At 38.1% G+C, this 25,832-nt stretch overlaps 1 protein-coding gene across 6 annotated transcripts in view; it reads left to right on the top strand.

The window, feature by feature from the left end:
- EPRS1 (glutamyl-prolyl-tRNA synthetase 1) overlaps positions 1 to 21,033 on the top strand; it is a 37,027-nt gene extending 15,994 nt beyond the window's left edge. For 2 of the 6 annotated variants that reach the window (XM_058019972.1, XM_058019973.1), the window contains 22 exons: positions 1,570 to 1,680; positions 3,714 to 3,850; positions 4,551 to 4,758; positions 5,197 to 5,309; positions 5,934 to 6,051; positions 6,160 to 6,534; positions 7,383 to 7,613; positions 8,287 to 8,535; positions 9,107 to 9,337; positions 9,673 to 9,938; positions 10,945 to 10,996; positions 11,842 to 12,051; positions 12,183 to 12,255; positions 13,029 to 13,108; positions 13,433 to 13,534; positions 14,103 to 14,258; positions 14,413 to 14,610; positions 14,970 to 15,143; positions 16,378 to 16,538; positions 17,941 to 18,019; positions 20,307 to 20,371; positions 20,658 to 21,033. In XM_058019972.1, the coding sequence (XP_057875955.1) occupies positions 1,570 to 1,680; positions 3,714 to 3,850; positions 4,551 to 4,758; positions 5,197 to 5,309; positions 5,934 to 6,051; positions 6,160 to 6,534; positions 7,383 to 7,613; positions 8,287 to 8,535; positions 9,107 to 9,337; positions 9,673 to 9,938; positions 10,945 to 10,996; positions 11,842 to 12,051; positions 12,183 to 12,255; positions 13,029 to 13,108; positions 13,433 to 13,534; positions 14,103 to 14,258; positions 14,413 to 14,610; positions 14,970 to 15,143; positions 16,378 to 16,538; positions 17,941 to 18,019; positions 20,307 to 20,371; positions 20,658 to 20,808 (3,540 nt within the window). In that variant the 3' untranslated portion in view covers positions 20,809 to 21,033. The remainder of the gene's footprint in view (positions 1 to 1,569; positions 1,681 to 3,713; positions 3,851 to 4,550; positions 4,759 to 5,196; positions 5,310 to 5,933; positions 6,052 to 6,159; positions 6,535 to 7,382; positions 7,614 to 8,286; positions 8,536 to 9,106; positions 9,338 to 9,672; positions 9,939 to 10,944; positions 10,997 to 11,841; positions 12,052 to 12,182; positions 12,256 to 13,028; positions 13,109 to 13,432; positions 13,535 to 14,102; positions 14,259 to 14,412; positions 14,611 to 14,969; positions 15,144 to 16,377; positions 16,539 to 17,940; positions 18,020 to 20,306; positions 20,372 to 20,657) is intronic. The other 4 variants (XM_058019974.1, XM_058019975.1, XM_058019976.1 and 1 more) reach the window with 2 other exon arrangements.
- The last annotated feature ends 4,799 nt before the right edge of the window (positions 21,034 to 25,832 follow it).

Consider the following 25,832-nt stretch of genomic DNA (forward strand, 5'->3'; position numbering starts at 1 on the left):
TTGTCTGGCATGTGTCTTTTAATTCTTCATGTATTTTGCATTTGATTTGCTACATACACATAGGTTTATGAATTGGTTCTTTCTGTTGCTGCATAAATATATTTATGACTGACAACTGATTTGAGGGGAAGAATCCACAATGGACTGTCAAGGCTCATTTTTTTTAAATTGACTTTTAAAATGAGTTTCTTAGACCTCTGACTCAGCTCCTTGTACAGCACCGTATTTATTAGCCAATTTTATTTACATGTGGCTGTGCAGATTGAAAGCTATCTGCAGTATGAGAAAAACCAGTTGGCTGCTTACAGGTAATTCTGAGCTCAAAGACTTTATCAGTGTGACAACTCATATTTTATACATGATCCTGTAATTTTTAGCACCTGACGAGGGATTGTGAATTTTAATGAATAAAATAAAGAGCCTGGTAATAACACTATAAAATCTGGTCATTTAACTATCAAAATTATGATATTAAATCATATAATACCCCTGCATTTTGAGATACATAAACAAGTCTTTTTTCAAAGTGTATGTCTAACATTTAGGTGCCTGACTTCAGGTACTACTAACTAATAAAGTCTGTCTTCTTAAAAATATATCATCATATCACTTTATTATCTAATGTCAAGTAATTAGAAGCGAAATAATTTTCTCAAAAATATAGAAAAATATATCGCTGTGTAGCTTTTCATTTGAGCAGGAATAAACCAAGGAGAGCAAAAATTACTTCATATTAATAAAAGCAGCTGCTTCCTTTGTGTCAGTTTCTAGTTACCCAGGTAGATCCTGGATATTCCTTTTGGCCTTAGATGACTGCTTTACTTGAATTAGGTATTTAAGTGCTTCTTCTGAACAGTTTGACAACCCAGTATTTCAGGTATAAAAAATGCTGTGAGAAACTACAGCTGCTATGTTTGATAATGGCAATAAAAATACAGGAAGACATCCTAGTGGTACCTTTTTCTTGCCAAACTCATGTTGTAGAAATCAAAATGAAGTAAATTTTATGGTATTGCCTTATTATAGTATCTGATGTGTCTGTAATAAAATTGCAGACTTGATTGGTGCCTCCTCTGCGGCCAGTTCTGTCACTGATTCTGCTGGAGTACTAGCCTGGAAAATGAGTATGAGATCAGGTCTTGTGCTGCTGGGAAAAAGAACAAACTCCACTTAAAAATTACTGCTTTAAATTTAGTTAACTAGAGAAAAAGCGATTCAGATGTAATAGCCTATGTGCACAGTAAAACTGTATCAGAGTACATTTTTTGTGTCTTCACCATAAGGCATTGGGGCATAATTTTGGTTACTTCTGCTGTCAGTAGTACCCAATCCAGATTTTACTCAGAGTATTTTTGTAAAGATTGGAAATTGTAAAGTATTATCATGACTTTCTCACTATTCTGTAGCTTTGGATGAAAGTGACATTAAAGCAAACTTTGAAAAAATGCAGTAACATAAAGAATACCAGTTAATATTCTTTTTTTTTTTTTTGTGGTGATTGTTTTGTAAAGCATCTCATTTTTTTGTCAGTGGCATATATTCATGATCCACCTCATTTGTTTTCTGTAGGTTATAGACCCAGTAGCACCTCGGTATACTGCTTTACTGAAAGATGCAGTGGTCCCAGTAAATATTCCTGAAGCTCAAGAGGAGATGAAAGAAGTGGCTAAACACCCAAAGGTTCTTGCTTTACTCTCTTAATATTCTTGTACTGCAGCTCAGTAAGGTTGGGAAGTACCTTAGCATGAGACAGTCAGGAAGGGTAGTCCTGCATTTAGCTTGCTCAGATAGCTAATCTGATAGAGATCTATCCAAGGGGTACTTTTGTTTTGCCTCAAAATTGTCAAAAACGGTGCAACTGCTAAACATGTTTGCTCTTTTAAGAGGGAACTCTTTTTGTAAATATATAGAGTGCATATAAAAGGTGCTCTAAAAGGCCTCTCTGGGAGTTTTCAGAAGAGTGAGTCATTACAAGTCTGGAATGCTACTCAAGCTAGTTTTCCTATTGTTTGATGCTAACTTTCACGAGGTTAAATATTAAATTTTATTCAAGCTCTGTTTACTGTATAATACAGTAAGCACTCTTTATCCATTAACAGTGAGGTGTTTTTTAAGTGGTTTATAAAATCAGGTTTTATGTGGAGAGGTAACATATTAACTTGTTGATTCTGTCAATCTCTGGATTTTTAATATGACTTTTAAATTTGTATAGCAAATAGTTCTTATCAAAAGCTAAAGAACTTGCTGATTTGATACTTTTAGTATCCAGTAAACAGAGTAATATCCCTCAATAGGGAAGTGTGTTACTGATACAACTCTTTCTTGGTGCTACAAGTAACAAAGATACTTTCCTTTAGTCAATTGTGCTGAAACGTCACTGAAAGCATCCCTTAACTTACATACACTTACACTGAGAAATGAGTGAATATTGCTGAGGCTTTGCTTCATTTCTTTGTTTTGATCTTGTTGCTCTGAGTGCTCCTGTAGCCATTTCTTGTAACTGAGAGTTGGACATTGGGTTTCCCCTCTTGCCTGTGGCTGATAACTGGGAAACAGGTTTTGAGCAAATGTGAGAGCTGTGACACTTCAAGGCTCAAAGACACTGAAGTTTGGTCAGATACAAGCCAGCATATTAAAACATTGATAGTACCAGTAAATGCTTCCTCCAGTATGTAATGAAATAAATACTGACTGTCCTGGTTTAGGACAAATTAGGGGAAATCTCCAAAAGGGAGCCCCCCACACAAAACAAACCTCCAACCACCCCTCCCCCAACACCGGGTTCGGGAAGGAATTTCTCGGAGGAGCAAAGTGGAAAACAAAACCTATTTATTTACAAGTAACAAAAGAACACTCCCCAACACAAGAAAAGGAAAGAAACAGACTGTGTATGGTGAGGGCTTCAAGCTTCTCTTGCAAGCTCCAGGTGTCCTGGACGTCTCAGGTCAGGTCCGGAACCGGTCCAGTATCTTCAGGGGAGGGTAAGAAAGAGGGAACAAAAGAAAAGAAAAAAAACAGCGCAAAAAGCAGAAAGCAAGCAAGCAAAGCGGCTAGCCAAGCCAAGCAGCAAAAAGCCAAAAGCCAAAAAGGCCTGGTCAAACACTCCCCCCCTCTCTTCCCCGCCCCGCCGCAGCAAGACGGCCGGGGGGGGGGAAGAGAGAAAAGGCACAGCTGCCAGACACAACACACGATATTGGGATAAAGGCTGTCAACCCACGACACTGACTTAAATAAACAAATAGAAAACTCCTGACCAGCTGAGAAAGTCTGAACTCACAGCTGTTGGCCTTTTTAGAAAATAGAAGTTTATCTCAATTGTTGAGATACTTTAAAGCTGAATATTTTATAAGTGATGTCGTTCTAGTTTCTGTCTTTACAAATCTATGCAGCTAAAAGAAGGTCCATATATAACCTTATAGAAAAGCAGAAATTAGAGTTCTGAAATTAGTTTTGAAGGGAATTTGCCTAGCAAAATGGGAACTTGAGAAAAAATTTGGGTTTACCTCTGAGATCCTAAAGATTCATGGACCTTGCAATGGAAATGGAATATGCTGTCAGCGGATTTTTTGGGTGAATTATCAGGGGAATGCGGACAATGCCTGTAAAGAAGAAACTGGAGAGAGCTGTGGAAAAACATTGCAGCTTTGCATTACTGTTGTAGTCCATCTTCTGTCTTCATCTGTTGTCTTTGAAATGTAAACCATTATTCACAGAATGCTGATGTTGGGTTGAAGCCTGTGTGGTACAGCTCCAGAGTCCTCATTGAGGGCGCAGATGCGGAGACCCTGGCAGAGGGAGAGGTGGTTACATTCATAAATTGGGGCAATATCATCATCACCAAATTAAACAGGTAACCTGTACAGTGGCAGATGAAATTAATTTTGCTTTTCAGCTTTTTGTTGTCTTTTATTTTAACAGGAAGCTTGTAATAGTAAAGAATTAATGGTTGGCAATATATGTCCATTCTATGAGTCTGTGTCTATAAATCTACTTTGAAATATGCCATGAAACTGCATGTTAGCATAGAGTGTATATTGCTGTAGATTCAGGTTGGAAATCATTAGTCAGTCCTGATACTGCATGTCCCTCTCATCCAGTGCTCTCCATGATTCTGTGGCACTATTGCCGCGGTAAAACAGCGCTTTCAGACAGAAAAAAACCACCTGGAATGTTAACAACTTTCACCCCATAACAAATACTGCTTTTGCATACTGAGAAACTAAACCTGTCACAGTTTTAGGTGCACAGCTGTTGAGGTGGGGAAGGGGACTATTTAATGTCATCATGGTATTTTTGAAGTGGTTGTGTTGAGACCATGCCAGAATGGAGTGATAGAGAACATAAATATGCAAAGATTTTTCTCCCCAAGCTTTTTACTCTATATTGATATTTAAGACAACAAAATTAATGGAAAACTTAAATGGCAGTGAATGCACTCTTTCATTTTCTATGATTCACTCTTCAAAATTAACTCTGAACACTTGCTTTTGCAGTATTGAATCAGAACTGATCATTTAGGCTATACCATTATAATTTCTTTTTTCCTGTAGAAATTCAAGTGGAAAAATTGTGTCTATCAATGCCAAGTTGAACTTAGATAATAAGGACTTCAAAAAAACTACTAAGATCACTTGGTTGGCAGAAACTCCACGTGCACCCCTCATCCCAACTGTCTGTGTTAATTATGAACATCTGATCACTAAGCCAGTTCTAGGTAAAGATGAGGACTTCAAGCAATATATCAACCGAAATAGCAAGGTGAGTTGTATTTTTGTCCCCTTTAATTCCACAAAACTTCATGTTGCTTGTTTTTTTTGTTTAATACACTGTTTCTAGTTGTGGTTTTGAAAATAGAATTGTTTTTTTGTTAAACAGATAAATTATGCTGATGTATCTAGTTTCTGTGTTTCCATGTAACCTGTCATAATTTCAAAATTAAAATATGACTCCTGTTTATTCTCAGTTATTACCAGGCTTTTACACATCTGAAACCAATAGTTTGAGTTTTTGTCTTGATACATTCTTATGATGTGGCATCTTCTTGCTAGTATTTGTTCTGCTGTTACTGGAATTAAGTAACATTTTGACTCTTTGAAAAGGAGGAAATCACCACTTCACCACTATCCTTCTACCACTCTATTTCTTGCTGTTCCTTTGCTCTATTAGACGTGGACTGATTTCTTTTAATACTTACAGCAAGAAGAACTGATGCTGGGTGATCCATGCCTTAAGGAGTTAAAAAAAGGAGATATCATACAGCTTCAGAGGAGAGGATTCTATATTTGTGATCAGCCCTATGAGCCAGTGAGGTAAATTACCTGAGAATGGCCTAAACAGACTTCACAGAATTTGCTTTAGCTTGTTGTGTTTTAGTGTTTTCACACACACACATAGGTAAGAGTAATGTCATCTGCCAATATTTACTCATTACTATGATCTTTGTGAGGAATATCTCTGTGAACTGGCATGGCTTTTATTTTTTTATTCCATTCCTGCCTCTTCAAACTGTCTTGAGCCAAGTGTGTGGTACTTGAGGTCCAGCTAACCTGGACTTGGTAATGAGGTCATGGTTTTGTTGTGACTTGGAGTACAGAAATTAAGTAGCAGTGCTACAGGATAAAACAGGCATTTTTCCAATTAGGGTATGCACATGCTACTTAATTGTAACACTTTCTTAGCAAGCTATTGAAATATCTACATGCAATTATGACATAAACATATAAATATTATAAAAAAATGAAAACGTGCATGTAAGAGGAATCATTGCAGATCCCCAGTTATGTAAATGTAGATAATTACAGCTGTATATCAGAGATAAACTTGTAGTTGTGTGAAAGCATCTTTTAGAAAGAGTGGCCCATTTGTTTCAATAAATGTTTGATATTTATCTTTTATTTCCTTTACTGTTGTGTTTTTTATAAATCTTTTTATAGTCCATACAGCTGTAAAGATGCCCCATGCATTTTGATTTACATCCCTGATGGACACACTAAAGAGATGCCAACATCTGGGTCAAAAGAGAAGACCAAAGCTGAAACTGCAAAGAAAGAGGTAAACTAGTGGTTTAGGAAAGTACCATAAAATGTGTGTGTATATATACTATACATCTCTTTCTGTACGAGATTACATGCTGAATACTTGGCTTCTTTTTTTTTTAAGGCTAGTTCAGCTGTAAAAGGAAAATCTGCTCCAGCTGTTGGTCATACCTCTACTCCAGCCTGTGCTGAATCATCTGAAGGCCACTTGATCATCTACAACAAGGTGGCTGCACAGGGTGATGTAGTTCGTGACTTGAAGGCTAAGAAGGCAGCAAAGGAAGATATTGATAAAGCTGTGAAACAACTGCTGGCCTTGAAAGCAGAATACAAGGAGAAGACAGGCCAGGAGTATAAGCCAGGAAATCCTCCAGTGTCTGGAACTGCACAGTCATCAAACCCTGAGACCTCTGGTACCTTGGACAGTAAAGCCCTGTATGATAAAGTAGCAGAACAAGGAGAAGTGGTCCGAAAACTGAAAGCTGAGAAAGCGTCTAAGGTGATGATCAAAACAATCCTGTGGTTTTGTCTGGGTTTGCATAGCCCATTGTTCTCTCTCTGTGGAGGTGAATGGGTGCTTATGGATCCAGAGATTTTGTAGTAGTCATCATTTGGACTGGACTCTGTTCTGTCAAGACTTGTGTTTTCCAAAACTCATTTCTTCAGTTAGTTTTGTATGACCAAGTTTGTATTGGTGAATTCCTGTATTTCTTAGGCTGGTGCTCTGAAACATGGACCAAATTTACCCAACAGCAAGAGTTGATTAACTATCCAAATCAAGTCCTTGAGATTTAAATGCCTTGGCAATTCTTCATTTTTTTAACTTGGTATGGTCAAATTATGTGACTCCTCATAATTTGAATTGGATTGAATTGTTGCTGTTTAGACCTTGAAAAAAAGCTCCAAAATGAGAAAGTAAAGATCCAAATGCCACAGATGTTTTTGAGAATCTTTCTGTATGTAACTGTACATAGCAAACATAGCTACTATTAGCTGTGTTATTTTCTTTCTTTTTAATGCAGTGCAAGAAGAGAGGGAAAATAACATAGTTTGCCCAGTGGTTAAATAATGTTGATAGTAGTAGTATCTTGATGGCACTATAAAATTGAAATAAATGAGAAAATCTAAATTAATTTATTGTTACAATTTTACTTAGGACAGTTAGGGTTGTACGTCCCTTAAGAGGAGTTACTTTGTTAAAATAGGAAATTAGTAGAGAAAACTTCTCTGAATAACTCCACTATGTACTGCAGGTCTTTTTATGAAAGTATTTATGGTATTCTTGAGAATCTTATGTCTCTATATCTTTGTTCCTCCTTCTTTCTGCCCCTTCCTTTCTTCTTTCAGGATGAGATAGGTGCTGCTGTGGAAGTCCTTTTATCCCTAAAGGCAGAATATAAACGACAGACAGGCCAGGAGTACAAGCCTGGAAGCCCACCTGTGGCCTTTGTCCCTCCTCAGTGTTCTCCTGTTCCCGCTCCTCCATCCCCATGTGCAGTAGACAGCAAGGCTCTGTACAGCAGAGTAGCTCAACAAGGAGATGTGGTCCGCAAGCTCAAATCGGAGAAAGCTTCAAAGGTGTTCTACCTGTGCATACTTCTGAGTGGAGCAGTGTCCTCATTTTAGGCTAAAACCCAATGGCAGGTTTTGTGAAATTTGAGGAGCAGAATTTCTAAGCTAGTTCCATGAAGTGCTTTCCCAAATTCTCTTGAGCTGATGATATGGCTGACTGCATGAGTTATGTGTTAGTGCGTGGAAAATAAATAAGTTCTTTTTTTAGTCATACAAGATAAGTGAAGCAGAATATAGGCAGTACCTTGAAAGAAGAGCTGTAACTTGGAAGCAGAATGGCAGCAATAGATTTGGGAATTACCTGATCATGACCAAAGAACCATTATTTATTCAGAGTCTGTATATTTGCTGCTGTTCTCCAGTGTGCAGCTCATGGACTGCTATAACTGGAGGGGACTAAGTCACCTAAATGGGAGGCTTTTATGGCACAGAAATCAGCCCTTACCTACACTACCTGATTTGGTCCTTTGGTATACAACTTGTGGGTATTCTGGCTAAAAGGTTTTACCACAGAACTTAGTAATAACAGCTTATACTCACAGGATAGCTCTAGAAGTTTTATTGCAACAGCTGTGTTAGTGCCATTCTAGTAATTTGTGTTATCTCAGCTATTGTGTTAACACCTCTACCCTTATTTCTACCCTTATCTGCAACTGCTGTTTTTTCTCTCTTGCTTCAGGAACAAATAGATGAGGCTGTGAAAATTCTTTTAAACCTAAAAGCAGAATATAAACAAAAGACAGGTCAAGAGTACAAGCCTGGAAATCCACCCTCAATGCCTCCTTGTCTATCTTCCACTGCACTTCCATCTCCTGTCTGCTGCAGTAACTTGGCAAGCTGTAGCTTAGTGGATGGCAAAGCACTTTATGATACTGTAGCTGAGCAAGGGGAAGTGGTTCGCAGACTCAAGGCAGAGAAAGCTTCCAAGGTACAATGGGCATTAGAGTGAGCAATTGTAATCACATTTGGCCACTGGGGGGAAATCTTTCACCAAGTAGTGATCAAGCTCCCCTATGTCCAGGTCATGCAGGCTCTGATAACGTCAAACAGAGCTGTTCTGGTGCTGGATACTTTCCTGACTCAGTTGTACAAAGTCAAACTTAACCTCTCATATCTAGGAGAATAGGCACGAGCGTGGCAGATATTGACCCTGCAGAAGTGTTTAATGTATTTTACTATCCCTTGCTGTATTTGGGACGAGTGACTGTTCAGCTACCTAGTGTGCTGCAGCAATAGCAAGACCTTTCAAAATGAGACAGATTCAGCGATGGTTGTGGAAAAGAACACAAGACAAACCTGCAGCTTTTTAGGTGCTTCTGGGGGGCAGGGGGGTTTCTGCCTGTATTTCCACGTTGCAAAATTAGTTTTGGTGTTGGGTTGTTTTTGGGGGGCTTTTTTGTTGGTTGGTTAGGTGGGTTTCGTAGCCTGATAATCAATGTTTCTGGCCGGTTCTCTCTTTAATTCTCACCAGTAAATCTTGCTATTTGTCCTCCACACAGGATCAAATAGACCAAGCAGTAAAACTCCTCCTTTCTCTGAAAGCTGACTACAAGGAAAAGACTGGGCAGGAGTACAAGCCAGGACAACCACCAGCAGCTCAGGGGACTTTGCCTCAGACATCAAACACGGTACCCAGTGGTCCAGACACTCCTGAAGCTAAAGCCCTGTTTAGCAAAGTAGCTCTTCAAGGAGATGAAGTTAGGAAATTAAAAGCAGAAAAAGCAGACAAGGTAATAACATACACTGTAGTGTAAAAATGTAATATATGTATTTAAATCTAAAACTGTCTTTGAAATTCAGTGTGATTATGGGAATTAAAAATGTAAAAAAATTTACACCTTTAAAATAGGCGGCATTTGAATTCTGAGATCTGAATCGTTCTTTTAAAATTAAATATGCTGTCAGGTATGATCCTATAAATGTAAGCACATTGAAGTTAAGTACTGATTTATGCAGATTTTTCTGCAAACAGTCAGTGAATGTCCATAAAGCCATATAGAATTTATTTTATAGAGCTCTAGTATTCCTGTGATTTCTCTATATTCTTCTACTTTTTTTCTTCAAGGAAAAGATAGATGTGGCTGTTAAAGAACTTCTTCAATTGAAGGCCCAGTATAAGTCTGTTGCAGGAGTTGACTATAAACCAGTGTCTGCTAGTGGTGTAGATGACAAAGACAAAAAGAAGAAAGAGAAGGAGAACAAGTCTGAAAAGCAGAGTAAGCAACAGAAGCATAATGATGGCCCCAAAAAAGAACCTTTGCAAGGACAGAGTGGGAATGAGCGCTCCTCAAATGGATCAGGAGAGGGCCAAGGCCCTAAGAAACAAACCAGGTAAAGATGCAATCTCTAATCTTATTGGATAGAACCATCAACTGTCTACCTCTGCTCAGATTTAGAGTGTGATACATTTCTCATTTCACTTGAAGGTGGGGACATTTGTAAAATAACTGTATTGATTTTCATCTTCAGGATTGAGCCAAAGCAAGTTACCAAAGTTCATTTAGTGTCAGCTGTGCCTCAGCATCCTGTATTGTTACTGTCACTGGGAACTTTTTGTGCTTATTATTTGCTTCTGTAACTGTACTGCTGTGTCTTGCTGAAAGTTTAGAGGTCTTTTTACAGCATTTATTATGCATCACTATGTATTTACTGTTTCATATACATAAACAATATATTAGAGACAAGAGATGTGGTTATTTTGTATAGAAATAATGCCAGAAAAAATGTATTTCCCTCCTTGAAAACCTCTCTGTTTGTAGAGATGTAAAACCTTTACTTTTGTGTTTTGTCATTTGAATCTGGTGAGTTTAACCTTCTTTAGAATCTTGTAGGTTTATTGGTTGTCTTTATTTTGAGCTAGGGTCAGTTTTCTCTCTCAAACAGTGTGACTGACCATTCACATGAATGGTGAATTTGAGTTGCAGGTCTTTCCTGAAATTTTAGCTACTGACTAGGTAGGAAATGTTTAAAATAAAGAGTAAAACAGCTTACACACAGGTCTGGTTAACCTTAGGTTCTTACTGGACTGCTTACTGGTGGTTGAGTTTTTTAATGTGTTGCTGTGAGGTTCTTTGATACAGCCATAGTGAGAATTGGAAGTATTCAAACCATACTAAATAATTGGAACTGTTCATTAAATATTAATATTAAATATTCTTGTTAGGATAAGGAAATACTAGCAACTCCCACCAGCCAAAACTTAGCCTTTTGATGTAAAACTAAAACATTCTCTTCCACCTTATTATTCCATATCTCCTGCCCCAAAAGAGAAGAGAAAGAAAAAGGTTAGGATAGGATTCATGACTAAATGCTGAATGGTTCTTTTGTCATACCATAGGCTGGGTCTAGAAGCTAAGAAAGAAGAAAATCTTTCAGAGTGGTTCTCTCAGGTAAGTGCACATCAGTTTGATTTGATTGTTTCATTCTGTTATAAATCAATGTGTGTTTGGGATTTACATCCTGATTTTCTTTTTGTTTTTTCAATACAAAGCAAAGTATTTGCTCTTTTCTATGTCTTATGTTATCATGGTCTTAAATAGAAATGCCTTGCAGTGAAGATCTGAATAAATTTAATAAGCTGTAAAAAGGGTGAGTGTCAACCACCCAACCTTATATATAATACATATGGTTTCCTTGTTTCATACCTGAATTCCTCTTTTGTTAAGAGTAAAACACTTAGTTGAAATTATAAGAATTTCACAGACTTGAAAGTTTTATTTCAGCTCCAGGTGATGCATAACAGAAGTGAATATCTGTTGATACTTAAAAATTTTGCTGACTTGTGAGATTGAAAACAACCCAGGTCGAGATGATTAGTTTTGATTAGTCTTGTTATGAGAGACTGTAAGTAGCTGTCAGTGGTGTACATTTCCTGTCAGTAGTATAATTTTTGCCTGTATTCCAAGAAATAAAAGTCTTTTCTGACATGAGCTAGAGACATTTCTTACACGAGTGCAGTTTTTTTTGTTCCTGGAAAGCAGCTATAGTCTCTTACTTGGGTTCATGAAATTCAGTTTTAGTTAAGTGTTTGCAGTATTCAGACCTATTATTAAGCTTAGTGTTCCTGGTTAACCTTCTCTAGGTAACACAAATGACCCTAAATTATATCTTAGCTGCTAACAATTTGAGCAGTTTTAAGTAGGAGATTCTCTTGAGTTGCATGACACACACTTGAATTACTGAATGTTCTCTGTGCACAAACTGAAACTTCAGCCTCTGATTAATCTTTTGCAAGGTGATCACAAAATCAGAGATGATTGAATACTACGATGTCAGTGGCTGTTACATTCTTCGTCCTTGGGCTCATGCTATTTGGGAAGCCATCAAAGACTTCTTTGATGCAGAGATCAAGAAACTTGGAGTGGAAAACTGCTACTTCCCCATGTTTGTGTCCCAGGCTGCCTTAGAGACGGAGAAGTCTCATATTGCTGACTTTGCTCCTGAGGTACACTTCAACACTTCATTTTAATCTGACTGTAAGAAAACCCAACCACTTAGACTGCAGCTGGGTATAAAGTAAGTTTGAGATTAGAGTATATTTTCCCAAACTTGTTTTTTATTTTCTCCTTTTTTTAGGTTGCTTGGGTCACAAGATCTGGGAAAACAGAACTGGCTGAACCAATTGCTATACGTCCCACAAGTGAAACAGGTGAGTCTCTTTTCATGTAGTTTGGCTGTAAACTTATCTGTGAAGTTCTATGTAGAGTGTAGCTGGTAGACAGAAGAGTCCTTTCTGAAAAGTGGAGGCCCCAATTTTTCAGAATGTTTTCTGTAACTCCTTAGGAAAATTTCTTAATCTTGTTGCTGCTCATAGCAAATCCACATTATATGTTCCCTTAAATAGACATTTTTAGGAAATGCATACTTTTTCAGAATTTTTTGGTTAATATCCTGAAGACTGACTTACTTTGTCTGAAAACACATTTGATTATTTGGTTTATAGTGTTTATAAGAAATTTTTTTCAACTCATGATTCATTTCAGTTTTGCATGTGTTTTGACTGTAACTGTTCCTCTGAGTAATTTAAATAAGCCTTTTTAGACCTAAGACTGGGTGAGTTTTTAATTGAGTCAGGTGTAGCAAAGCATCCTGAAATCTTGAGGTCAGGGAGTTCCTAGTTGTGAGCCCAGGTGTATTTACCATACTGTAAGCCAGCAATTCAAACCCAGTGTCATTAAATAATAAGCTCTGGATTGTACTTCGACCAGCAGCAACCAAGCTCTTTTGCAGAGTCTTGGGATGAAGTGGAAGTACTCTGGTGAAAATATTATGTATTAAGACAAAAAAATCTGTTTTAAAGTAACTGAAACATGAAAGCATAATTCTCACAGCAGAGAATGTTAAGCTTATATGTAGCAAAAGGAAAAGTTTGACATAAATGTCTTTATTGTGTGGAGACTTAAAGCTGCTTTCTTTTTACAGTAATGTATCCTTCCTATGCAAAGTGGGTGCAGTCACACAGGGATCTTCCTATCAAGCTTAATCAGTGGTGCAGTGTTGTGGTATGTGTACACAATTCCTGAGTACCTCTTCTTATCACAAGTGCAGTGTAGGACAGTTATTCTCTGTGGACTTGGCATGATCATAATGATCACAGCACATATTTTAAGGCAAAATTGTTACCATGGTTTATATGATATGTTTTTCTCAGTGTTTCTCATAAAACATTCTTTATCAATGTATGTGGTTGATTGTATTAAGTAGAAATCTGACTAGTTGGCTTTTTTATCTTTATTGAAGGTTTTCTCATACTTGCTTATAAACATTATTTGTAAGAATAATTGGACACTTCATAGTGTTAATTTTGTTTGCTTCTGCCCCTCCAGCGCTGGGAGTTCAAACATCCCCAGCCTTTCCTTCGCACTCGTGAGTTCCTTTGGCAGGAGGGTCACACAGCATTTGCAACATATGAAGAAGCAGCAGAGGAGGTAAAAACAAATGCACTGGTGCTTCTCCTTTCAGGAAGTTACCTTACTCCATAGCAACACAAACAAATCTTTGTACTGAGATCTCAAGGATATCTTTTTTTTGAGCACCCTCATGAAAAATGCCGAGTTTATTAGAACCAATTTTTTTACCAGATGTAACTCATTTCTGATGCTTCATTCTCTACAAACAATATGGGGGATTTGAAGAGTGTGATATATAGTGTGTGCTTACCTTAAAATGATTTTTCTTAAAAATACTTAAAAATCAGCTTTCTTTAAAAATTTAAATAATGCATCCACGTGTTTACTGCCAGAAGTTTTAAAACTTTCTTTGTGCAGTTTTAAAACTTTTTTCCTTGTTTTTCTGTCATGACTTGTAGTTGTTGCTTTTTGACTCAGGGAAAATAACATCCAAAGATTGAAGTAATTGAAAAAAATCTTAGTTTCTAAACATAGTTTTGAGAAAGGGTTAAATCTTGGAGATTTCAGACTCTGTCACATAAAAATATTTCAAGATTTAACAAATGCTAAATACTGAGTAATTCTGAAAATTGCTTGTTTCTCATAGGTGCTGCAGATACTTGATCTCTATGCTCGGGTGTATGAGGATCTCTTGGCAATACCTGTTGTGAAAGGAAGAAAGACAGAGAAGGAGAAGTTTGCTGGGGGGGATTATACAACCACTTTAGAGGCATTTATATCTGCCAGTGGAAGAGCTATCCAGGTATTTACTTTATTATTATTATTAATAATAATCTATAATATAATAATATAATATAATATTTTTCTCATTAAATATAGGAAGATAAATATTTAAACTAATACTTCATAAACTTAACTTTCCATTGAATAGAATTTTCTGTGTGCATCTATTTCAGGGAGCAACTTCACATCATTTAGGGCAGAATTTCTCAAAGATGTTTGAAATTGTGTTTGAAGACCCAAAGAAGCCAGGAGAAAAACAGTTTGCTTATCAGAATTCCTGGGGCATTACCACTCGGACTATTGGCGTAATGACAATGATTCATGGAGATAACATGGGATTGGTACTCCCACCTCGTGTAGCCTGTATTCAGGTGTGTAAAAATGCCCTAAACTGCTTTAGTTTCCTTTCTTGTCTTGGAATTCATAGGTGTTTCATGTCAGGCAGCTGGAACACTTAATATAGGATGGAGCTGTCTAGTTACAGAGTAGCTGTGTGAAGTTAATACAAGTCATTAGGATACTTGTGGTGGACCAGTCCCCTTTGATATTTCATCCATTTGAAGTAATGTTACCTGTGCCATTAGTATGAAAAGTGAAATGTGTCCTTCATTTCTGAGAGCATGAAGGAAATTACTGGAACAGAGGGCCACAATATTGGTTTCAAGTTTTTTATAACTGTGAGCTAATTTTTTTTTTTTGTAGCATAAAGTACATGTCCTTTCTATTGCAGGTTGTAATTATTCCCTGTGGTATCACAAACTCTCTTTCTGAAGAGGACAGAGAGGCTCTGTTGAAGAAATGTAATGAATATCGTAGCAGGCTGCTTGCTGTCAGCATCCGTGTCCGGGCTGATTTAAGAGACAACTACTCACCTGGCTGGAAGTTCAACCACTGGGAACTAAAGGTACTTTTCTTGCCAGCAGGGGTTTTGAAGCCTAGGTGAGGGGAATATATGAGGTATGCTATGTGTGCCCTCTGTTCTGAAAGGGACCATGAACTGTTCTTTCACTTAGTAATATTACTATTAGAAGTACTGGATACTCCCTTCCAAGTTTTTATTATGGAAACAATGCTTTGTGGGCATAAACTAGAATGTTCAGTTTGAATTGCTTGTTAATAACAGTTTTGAGTAGCTCTTTATGTAGTAGATAGTTCATTGATCAGATGGATTTTACTGTATTATTCACCTTTTTAGCATAATTAAGGTAGTGGAGGCAGAGGGAGTGTAGGGAATCACTTGGAAGCTGTGAACCTGAGGAGATTCCAGAGTACACAGTGCTTAGAAAGCTTGGTACAGGTTTTGATTCTCCTGTTCATCTTTTGAACACTGTGGAATGGTTTTAGCTTATAAACCTACTGATTCAATTTCCTTGAGGGAGAGGGGGGGAGCAATCCTCCCAAACGTATTTTTATTCACTCTTTTCATTTCCTGTGGAAGAATGTGTACCCTCTGGGATACATGTTGGAATGTAGAGAAAGTAAGTTACACAGTAGACTCTTAACTGACTCTTTTCAGTAACATGGAAAATCTTTTTGCCTGATGGTGTAAGGGGGACGAGAAATTACATCTTACCACCAAAGTTTATCAACTTTAATATGATAAACTTTGATGAACTCTGAATTACTTGAAATTACTTACTTTGCTAAAACAATTCATATTAGGGCTGTAATTAACAGAACTTTTGCTGTTTGCTGTTAAAACAATACCTGTTGAATGCTATTGAAAGCATTCTTTGAAAACAGAATTAAATGTGTTAATGAGTGAACTAGAACATTATAATTATAATTAGTGTGGAAGTCTTAATTGTTCAGACTTAAAAAATCTGATTTGCAGTATGTGGGATAACTTAGTGCAGTTTCAGCAGTGCCTCAGTATTACTTGCATGCTGGCACTGATGCAGTCCCCAAGCTAGTGAAGCAGGGTAGAATGCACAAGTGAAAAGAATGTGGGTGGGAAAGACAGAAATTCATTAAAGCTTTGGAATATATTGTGATTTTTTTTCCAAAGAAACTTAAATATATCAAGTGGGTCTATACTAAGACTGGACTTTCAAACAAACAAAAAGCCACAGAGAGAAAATGAACTATTGTGAAAATTCCTTCTTCATCCTAACTATGAATTCTTTTTTTCCACGAAGGGTGTCCCAGTCAGAGTTGAAGTGGGACCACGAGACATGAAGAGCCAACAGTTTGTAGCTGTGCGAAGAGACACAGGGCAGAAGCTGACATTGTCTGAACATGAAGCAGAAGAGAAACTTAAACAGATCTTGGAGGAGATCCATGCAAACCTTTACAGCAGGTAAACTAAGAGTTACAGTAAATGGCTCTGCTAATCACAGATGCCCTTCATTTGTCAGAAGAACTTCTCACATTAATGGTTTATCTGTGGAGAAGGACAGGTTAGGCTCATCTTCCTGTTTGTGTTGTATAATGTTCTACCTCTTAAACTCCTTCACATTCAGCAATATGAATGTGTGAGCTGCCTGTTGTTCTTCAGAAACAGAAGGTAAAAGGTTGTGAACTTACTTTAAAAAATACATCCATGAGTTCACATGTATTATTAATAAATAGATACACCATAAACATACCATAAATAAGTGTGACCCATTGGTCATTATGTGACCAGTGACCTTAACACTGCCCAAGGAAGGGCAGCAGAGGTGGTGAAGGGTGTAGAGCACAAATCCTGTGAAGAGTGGCTGAGGGAGTGGAGGGGTGTTTCTTCTGGAGATAAGGAAGCTCAGGGGGAACATTATCGCTCTCTACAACTTCCTGGAAGGAGGTGTAGTCAGGTGAGAGTTGGTCTCTTCTCCTGGTAACATGTGACAGAATAAGAGGAAATGATCTCAGGGTGAGCCAGGGGAGGTTTAGATTGGGCATTGGAAAAAATTTATTCATTGCAGCTTTGGTGAAGCATTGAAACAGGCTGCCCAGCACAGTCATGGAATACTCATCCATGGAAGTGTTCAGAAAACATATAAATGTGCTTCTGGGCATGGTTTAGTTGTGGGCCTGGCAGTGTTGGCTTAGTGGAAGGACTCAGTGATCTTAGAGGTCTTTTCCGGCCTAAATAATTCTATGATCCTGTGTACAGGACTCCTTTGTGAAAGATGCTTCTGGTGCAGAATTTTGAAGGACACAAAGCTGTCCAAGTAACTTCAGTAGCTGAAGTTCTGTGTCCAGAAGTGTATTTTAAGACCCTATTGTCCTTCACAGGATTGCTTTCTTGTAAGCAATCAAATACTTTTGAAACTATTTTTTGCCCTTACTGCAAATGCCAAAATCCCTCACAGGTCTTCACTGCGGAATGTTGCTCGTAAGTCCACTGAGAAGAACAGGGTGTTGACATGGCACTGTGGCAGATGAGCTTTTCTATTTCCTTCTCTGGTGATAAAAATTGTTTACAGGCAGAATATTTTTACCTAGTTCAAAAGCATCTTGTGATTTAGATTTAGAAGATAATTTTAAAAGCAAAATACACATCTATGGTATTTATTTCTATCTGCTTCAGGTCAGTGTTTAACTGATGGGCACAACAGTGTGAATGAGCACAGTGAAATGTGTGGCAACCCATCAGCAATTAATCAAAATTTTACCTCCTTGAGGATCAGTAGTAGAAAGACATCTGAAAACTCAGCTCATTGGGCCTGTGAGTTTATGTGAATAAATCTGCCCTGACTGAATTTTTTTCCTTTTCTTAGAGCATCTGAGGACCTAAAAAGTCATATGGTGGTGGCCAGTAATATGGAGGACTTTCAAAAAGAGCTTGATTCAGGAAAGGTAAGGGGATTTACCACTTCTATTCTTATGCTTCATGCCCTTTTTATCCATTAAAAGTAATGGCTTTATCGGAGTATGCTTGTAAGAGAGAGTAATGTAAACATTTCATTCAGGTTACAATAACCTCACTGTCATTCTAATGCAGTGACAAAACACTTACTAAGTCTCATATAAGTGTCCAGGTAAGAGTTTAAAGTACAAGCTTTTTACGTCAAGGAAGTTTTACCTTTATGACCTGAGTAGAAGCCATTGAGTTCATTAAGAATTACTGCAAGTCAGTAACCTCCTTGAATTTATAGTAAAAATAATCCGTCACGTGGATGAGTAAGCTCTACTGATTTAAACATCTGTGAAAAGGTACTGAAGTTTAGATGGGAGATTAAGTCTTCAGCACAGAATTCAGCTGCTGTTTCTTTTACAAAGAACTGGTGAGAGAAATTTTTAACCCTGAAATTCTGTCACAGATCAGGTTGGGAAATTGTTTATGTGTTTGGATTATTGTGTTCAAAAGGTAGAATCCCCAACATTACTTAGTAAGTTTGTCTGTTTTATAGAGAGAGATCAGGGGGTTGTGTACCAATTAGATCCACTCTGAAAATTTCCTGATGAAAAATGTGCAAGTGCCAAGAATCTATAAATACTCTGTTAAACTTCGAAAATAATTTAAAGTTATTCCTGGTTAGGCTTGACCTTCCATTATACTATTTTTTTTATTTCTATTGCACTTAAATTCAATTTAGAACAATATTTAAAGGAATAATGATGAACTTCAGAGGAGGGACTGATTTAGCAATGTCCAGCACTCGCTGTTGTGTGCAGCTAGATTCTAGATATGACAAAGAGAATTAAGCTGTTTTTATAATGCTTAGAATTCTAATGTAATCTAAATGTAGTTAAGCTTGGAAATGTGAACAAATAATTTTATATTCCATGTTGGACACTTCCGCTGTTTTGGTACTTAGGTTATATGAATTTATTATGAGCTGCTATTGAATTGAAAAAAAAATTGAAAAAATCTGCCACTTGGTGTTTGTTTCACTCTCTACCTATTTTTGTTGTATTAACATAATTTTATAGCATATGTATTCTGAATTACTTGAAATTGCACTCTATTAGCACTGACTGCTGTTTAGGATGAAAATTTTTAAGATTAAATAAGTGTTCCTGTTTAATTCCTGCCGCTGTTTTTCCCTTAATGGAATTGCAGACTCTTAGCTCTTTAAAAATGTGGACTGTTTTTCATTTCACTAACAAAAGATTAATGCAAGAACAGTGTAGTAGAGTGGTAATAGTTCCTTTTTTCAGTTACAAGAAAGTGAAGCTATAAAGTGAAGTCTACTAAAGGCGTGTTCCAGTTAATGACAAATAGAGAATTTTGCAGTAAGAATGTAAATTAGGTGAAAGAAAGATGCACTGAGTAAACCTTATTCACAGTTTGGATACAATTAAAATGAATGAAGGCTGAATTTAGTAGCTGAGGTTGCCCTCAGCTATCAGCATTTCATTAGTGTTCAAATGTTTGTGGGGGGTGTCTTTTTAACAATAATGCTACCTCTAGGTAGCAAACTGAATTTTCTCTGTGGAAGTCCATTAAAAATAAAATAAAAAAAAAATCAGTAAAGTTGAATATGAAACTAGGGGCAAGAGATCTGCTCCAATAGCTAAGAGTAGTACAGAGAGGAGTGTGTGACATTATTATTTCAGCCTTACTCTCTCAATTTTCTTCAGTTAAGCTAAGTGAAGGGAAGAGCAGGAAGCTGCGCACCCACCCCCATGCCCCCAGAGAAAAGTGCTGTTGGCTGTTCTGTTTTCTTAAAATAATGTATGCTCAGAAAAATGAAAATTCATAGTAATGGAATTAAAATGGGAACTTTTTTAGGGCACTGTCTTACAGTGTATAAGGTGAGCATTTGCTCAGTAGTTTGAAAATTTTAAACTTTTCCTGAAAAACAGAATATTTGATAAAAAAAGAGTTTTTATACTTTGCACCAAAGAAAGATGTATTTGGTTAAAAAAAAAAGATTTAAATTTAAATTTTTGGTTTGTGTAGGATTTGGTGCTTTGGTTTGTGTAGGATTTTCCATACTGCACTGTGGAGGGATGACTGTGTTTATCTATTGCTCTGATGAAGAAGAGCTATTGAAATTAATTTGTAACAATTGGAACTTTTCCCAGTTTGAGATCTGTGTATGAGATCTGAAGGTTTAGGAAACTTTCAGAAACAAAGATGATTTTTCTACATGTTTAACTGTTGGGTTTTTCCTCTCCCCTCCTCTCCTCCCTTCAGATTGTACAAATCCCTTTCTGTGGGGAAATTGAGTGCGAGGATTGGATCAAGAAGACCACTGCCAGGTAAAATATAACTGAGGGTATATACCAAGATCAAAATCAAAATGGTTTGAATACAAAACAGATATGCAAGATGCCTTTGGGTATAACACTTATGTACAGACTCCTGCTGTCCTACATAATTCAGTGTATTTACTTCCTTAGCTCTGGAACTTTGAGAATAATTAATGCAGTTTTAAGATTTATGTATTAATGATTCAAGAAAAAAAAACACTTTATTGCACTTTTATTTTTTAATAGAAATATTTATTTATGAATATATTTATTTATTAATATCCTTTTGTTTCAGGGATCAAGATCTTGAGCCTGGTGCTCCATCCATGGGAGCAAAAAGCCTCTGCATACCCTTCCAGCCACTCTGTGAGCTCCAGCCTGGAGCAAGATGTGTGTGCGGCAAAAACCCTGCCAAGTTCTACACCCTCTTTGGTCGTAGTTACTAAATCACTAGTGAAAGAACCTTCTCCTTTATCTGTGAATTGAACTTTTTTTAACAAGACTGAAATAGCCCCTTAAACTTCAATCAGTTTTGTGACCTTTTTAAATAATTCAAAGACAAAGCCATAAACCATAACCTGGCTCCCCAATGGTCAGTCTTAGGCTAGCAGTAATTCACAGACTTTTCTGTAAACATCTCCAATAAAATAAAGATGTATTGTGAGCTGTAACATGCTGTGATGGGTTTTTTCTGTGTTGCCCAGTAGGGAGGAATAGGTATCCTTTGCTCATGTCTTTTTGGTGCATGTATTTCCTTCTACATTGAGAAAGTGCTTGAAAGGTTGGAGAGAATGTGATAAAAACTACAGTACACTTCAGCGTGTTCACATCTACTTTCTAGATAAAACATCTTCTTTTTATTTTGCCTTTAAATTTTTCAGTAGAGACTTGCTGCAAACCTGTAGGTATAGTAATTACTACCTTTAGAAAACTTGTCTCTGAAGCCAGGTCTTTCAAGGAATATTTTCATAAAAACATAAAATCATAAATGGCTTGGAAGGGGCCTTAAAGATCATCTTGCTCCAACTCCCCTGCTGTGACAGGGACACCTTCCACTAGACCAGGTTGCTCAGATCCCCATCCAGCCTGGCCTTGAACACTTGCAGGCATGGAGCATCCACACCTTCCCTGCACAACATGTTCCAGTGCCTCACCACACTCGCAGTCAAGAGTTCCCTCCTAGCATCTAACCTGATCCTGCTCTCTTTCAATTTAAAGCCATTCCCCCTTATCCTATCACTACCTGCCCTTGTAAGTCCCTCTACAGGTTTCCTGTAGGCTCCATCAGGGACTGGAAGGTGCTCTAAGGTCTCCCTGAAGCCTTCTCTGCTCCAGGCTGAGCAACCCCAACTCTCAGCCTGTCTGCACAGGAGAGGTGCTCCATACCTCTGGGTCTCTCTATCACCCTTCTCTGCACTCATTCCAATAGCTCTACATTGTTCTTATGTTGAGGCCCCAGAGCTGGACACAGCACGCTGGGTGGGGTCTCATGAGAGCAGAGGTAGATGGAAATAATCACCTCCCACATTTTCACCCCCTTGTAAAGCAAGTTTGAAAGATTAAATAACACCTTGTAGCAAAGTGCAGGTGGCGGCCATTTCTTGCAGATATTTTGCCAAGCCCTGTTTTACTTATTTTGCAAACTGGCTTTTTAATGGCTGTCTGACAGTGATACTGCAATGAGTAATGCAAAGGCAGTCTGAAGATAAGTTCAGTGCTAGTGATTTTAGCCTGTGGTTATATCTACAGCATGTTTCATAAAACCTTTTTTGCTTTTCCTACACTTACCAAGTGTTGCTCTAGCAGAGGAGGCTGGATGTTACAGAGTTGCAAAATAATTTTAAAAATAGCATCACTTCCACTCTGAGCACAAGATTGGCTTTAAAAAATAAAGAGGTAGCCCTGGCACAAAACAGTGATTAGATGACACACACTTGGTTTACTTTTTTTCCTCCTGTATGTTTGAATGCTGTCTCCATGAACACCTTTCCCTGAAAAGAGTATAGTGAAAACTTGGTCATTAAAAAGTTGGACCTGTAAGATCCTCCCCAAACTCTTCCTGGCCCAACACGACGGGGTGCCTGTTTCCAAAAACCTGGGTTTATGAAGCAGCCATGGTCTAAAGCATGCAGGAGACTTAGAGTGCTATTGCTGGATCTCTGTTTTTCAAAGACATGCACAGTATTTGCTTTTCCCCAGATTCCTGTGGTCAGCCTTCCTAGTCAAAATTTTGAATGTTAAAATTAGAACCTGGTCTGTCTGATTTAAGATCGTGTGCCTTGTGCCCCAGTTTTTCCACAGAAAAACACAGAAATTTTTTAAATATTTTAGATCAGCTTTCTCAGAGTGCTTGAAACTTGGCAATTCTCTGTAATATTCTTTGGATTATGAGTAGTCCTGAAGGGTTTGCTTCAATTGCATTTTAAAATCATCAATCTTGATTAGTGTAGGTATTTTCTCAGGTGTAGTAATGGGTAAAAGATTTAGGGAAGGATTTGCCTGTGCATGCATTTGTCTTTGGATACAGTTGGCAAAGCAGATGAGTGGCCCGAAGGTCTGTGTTCTGGTGTGCTGCCTCTAATGCTGGCCGGGGTTGTACTTTGGGAAAGAGAGTGAGCAATAACGCCAGAGTGATGTTTTCACAGCCTGAAATGGTTGGTGACTAAGAGTAGCCTGGAGAGGGATGTCTCAGGGTATGAGGCAGGAATGTGCCCAGATTTTTTGGCAGAGCAAACCAGATTTTTAAGAATATATGAGCACTTACAGCTCCCACTGAAATGTTCTCCAACACCCATATTTTAAAAATCGAATGTGGAAGCTCTTAGTAACTCATTACAAAGGAAAGGCAAAACTAAATGCATCCTCTGACCTTATCAGTTTGAACAAACAGCCAACCTTCAACCGGTTGACTGGATCAAATCTTCGAGTAAACATGTTGACACACTATTCTTAGAAATGAGTTGCTCTGAGCTGACAAATGGGTTTGTTTGAAGACAGATTTCACAGAAGGCCAGCTTTTTCCTTTTTTTTTTTTTTTCTTTTTTACCCCTCCTCTTACTTTTCCTGAACATATTTCTTCCTGGTCATAATAAGGCTTGAAGGGTCTGAAATGTTGATACCTCAGATGTCCCTGTGCAGATGTCCCTGTGATGATCTTCCACAAGGAGGCTAATATTTGCCTGGGAGAGATAACATCCATGTCAGCTATCCTTTTGCCAAAAGCACAATCTGAGCTATCTGTGAAGCATTATAGAAAAAACTTTCAGACCCTGAGTAGATTGTCTGTAAGAAAAATAGGTATATGGAATTTGAATAATACACTGCTGTTGGTTAAATGATACTGCTTTGTGTTTATAATAGAATTGCAAAATTTTTGGTGCTCTTTAGTTCTTATGTACTGATAAATTTGAGTTAAATTGTAAAGGGAGTGTAAGGGAAGTGCCTTCACATCATGGTAGCAGCTCCTAATTGGAAACAGCACAGGTGAACATTTTAGCTCTGCTGCAGAGGGAGTGCTTCATTTATCTCTTGTTTTGGTAATCAGAACCTTGTGTAAGGCAGGGCTTTTGAGACCACTGAATCTTGACCTTCCTCTGTACCCACTGAAAGGATAATTACTTGAAAAAAACTCTGTAGTTCAGGTAATAAAATAAGTAGTTAAACATCACTTTAATACAAGAAGGAAAAAAAAACTGCTGTGGAAATAGCTGGGGTGGAAGTGGTGACACAGTGGTGTGAGAAGATGAAAAGGAAGATAAGTAAGTGCCAGTTTTCAATGTTGTAATTAGTTCTAGAAATCCACCCTTCCAGGCTTAATGGTGTTCTTAAAATGGCAGGAGGAGGGGAACCCTTGAGTTGCAGCTGCAGTGCGTAGATAGGCAAATGACCAAATGTTAAAAATTACGTATGTTGGCAGGAGAGGCTTCTAACAAACTGGACTTTGAACATAAATATTTTGGTTGTTGAAACCCTGTGAGCAAAAATTCAGATGAAAAGTGGGGATGGGTGTTTGTTTTTAACCTAAAGTTAAGTCACCTTGGGAATCCTAAGGCCAGCAGGGACAATTGGTCAGCTCAGGTTATCAATATTATCTTATCTCTCCATGGCTGTACTGCATGTAATTCATGTAATTTCCTTCTGTCCTACTTCATAACTAACTGCATATATGCACACAAATTGGCATTTAAAATAAAAAGCTGGATCATATATTTTTCAAGGAAAACACCTTGGTAGGCCCGTACTGCCTGGTGTGCCATTAGTGGTAGTTTGTGAGTTTGTGTTAATATGAGAACACTCAACAGGTACTGCAATGAGTGACAAAAAATGTTACTGCTTTATGATCTATTTTCTAGAAATGGCACAAAGTACAAGCTAGGATGTCAGCAGCTTGAACTTCTCATTGTGCTTTCCCCAACTCTGACTTCTACGTGCAAGCATATAAGAATAGCTTTGAGATTTTGAGACAGGTTTTCAAAATGAGAAAAAACCGATATGCTTTGGGTTTATTGTTAAGCCTCATCTTCCATGTCTACTGGCAGTTTGTTTAGAAAATGGCCTCCAAAATTTCTCCATATACATGAGCAATGTTAAAATGTGCTAAATGTTGTATAGTTGTTGTATTACATTGCTAAAATGGAAGATTGGTGCAGTTGTCTTTGAAGATTGTTCTATGGACAACATCTTCAGTAAGTCTCACAAGCAGTTCATGTCTATTGTGCTCTTAAAAATCATGTCCACCCAACATGTATTTCAAATGTCTTTTTGCACAGGTGTATAGTAAGACTTTTCAGTACTAAAATTACTGGCGACAGAAATGGCAGGAACAGACATGAGAGGAGAGTTTTATGCAAAAGGGAGGTCTTTTCTAACCACTTAAAATTCTGAGCCACCTTCTTATGCCCTCTTGTCTGGGCCTTACTCAGTTTTTCAGGACACTGTGTGGCGTAGCAAGTGCTGGTGCTCCCACTAGTCTTCCTAGGTTTATTTTTGGTTTTGTAGGAAAAAATGCCTCCTGAGGGTGGGACACTTCCAGGACTGGAACTCTCACAGTGTCTTCACATGACAAATCTCACCGAACTGCCCTTTAAACGGATTTATTGTTTTACTGCCTCCTATAAAAGTGGCTCCCAGGTGTGAGCAGCACTGTCAGCTGAAGGGCAGGATCGCGGGCAGGGCGCTCTCCCTGCTCGGCGCTGTCTCCGCGGATCCCAGGAGCCAGGGGCAGGGAGCCGCAGGAATGGGCCGCTACTCGGGCCGCAGCAGCCGCCTCATCCTCATGTGCGTGCTGAGCCTTGCCATTTTCGCCATTGAGATCTCGGTTGCCTACGTGGGCAATTCTCTCTCCTTGGCCTCAGATGCCTTTGCTGTTCTCTCCCACTTGATCTCCATGATCATCGGACTGGTCGGCGTCCGCTTCAGCCGCGTCAAGTGGCACAAGGCCAGCACGTTCGGCTTCAGCCGGGCAGACGTG

Source organism: Melospiza georgiana, chromosome 3 (genome assembly GCF_028018845.1).
Source record: "Melospiza georgiana isolate bMelGeo1 chromosome 3, bMelGeo1.pri, whole genome shotgun sequence".
NCBI lineage: Eukaryota > Metazoa > Chordata > Aves > Passeriformes > Passerellidae > Melospiza > Melospiza georgiana.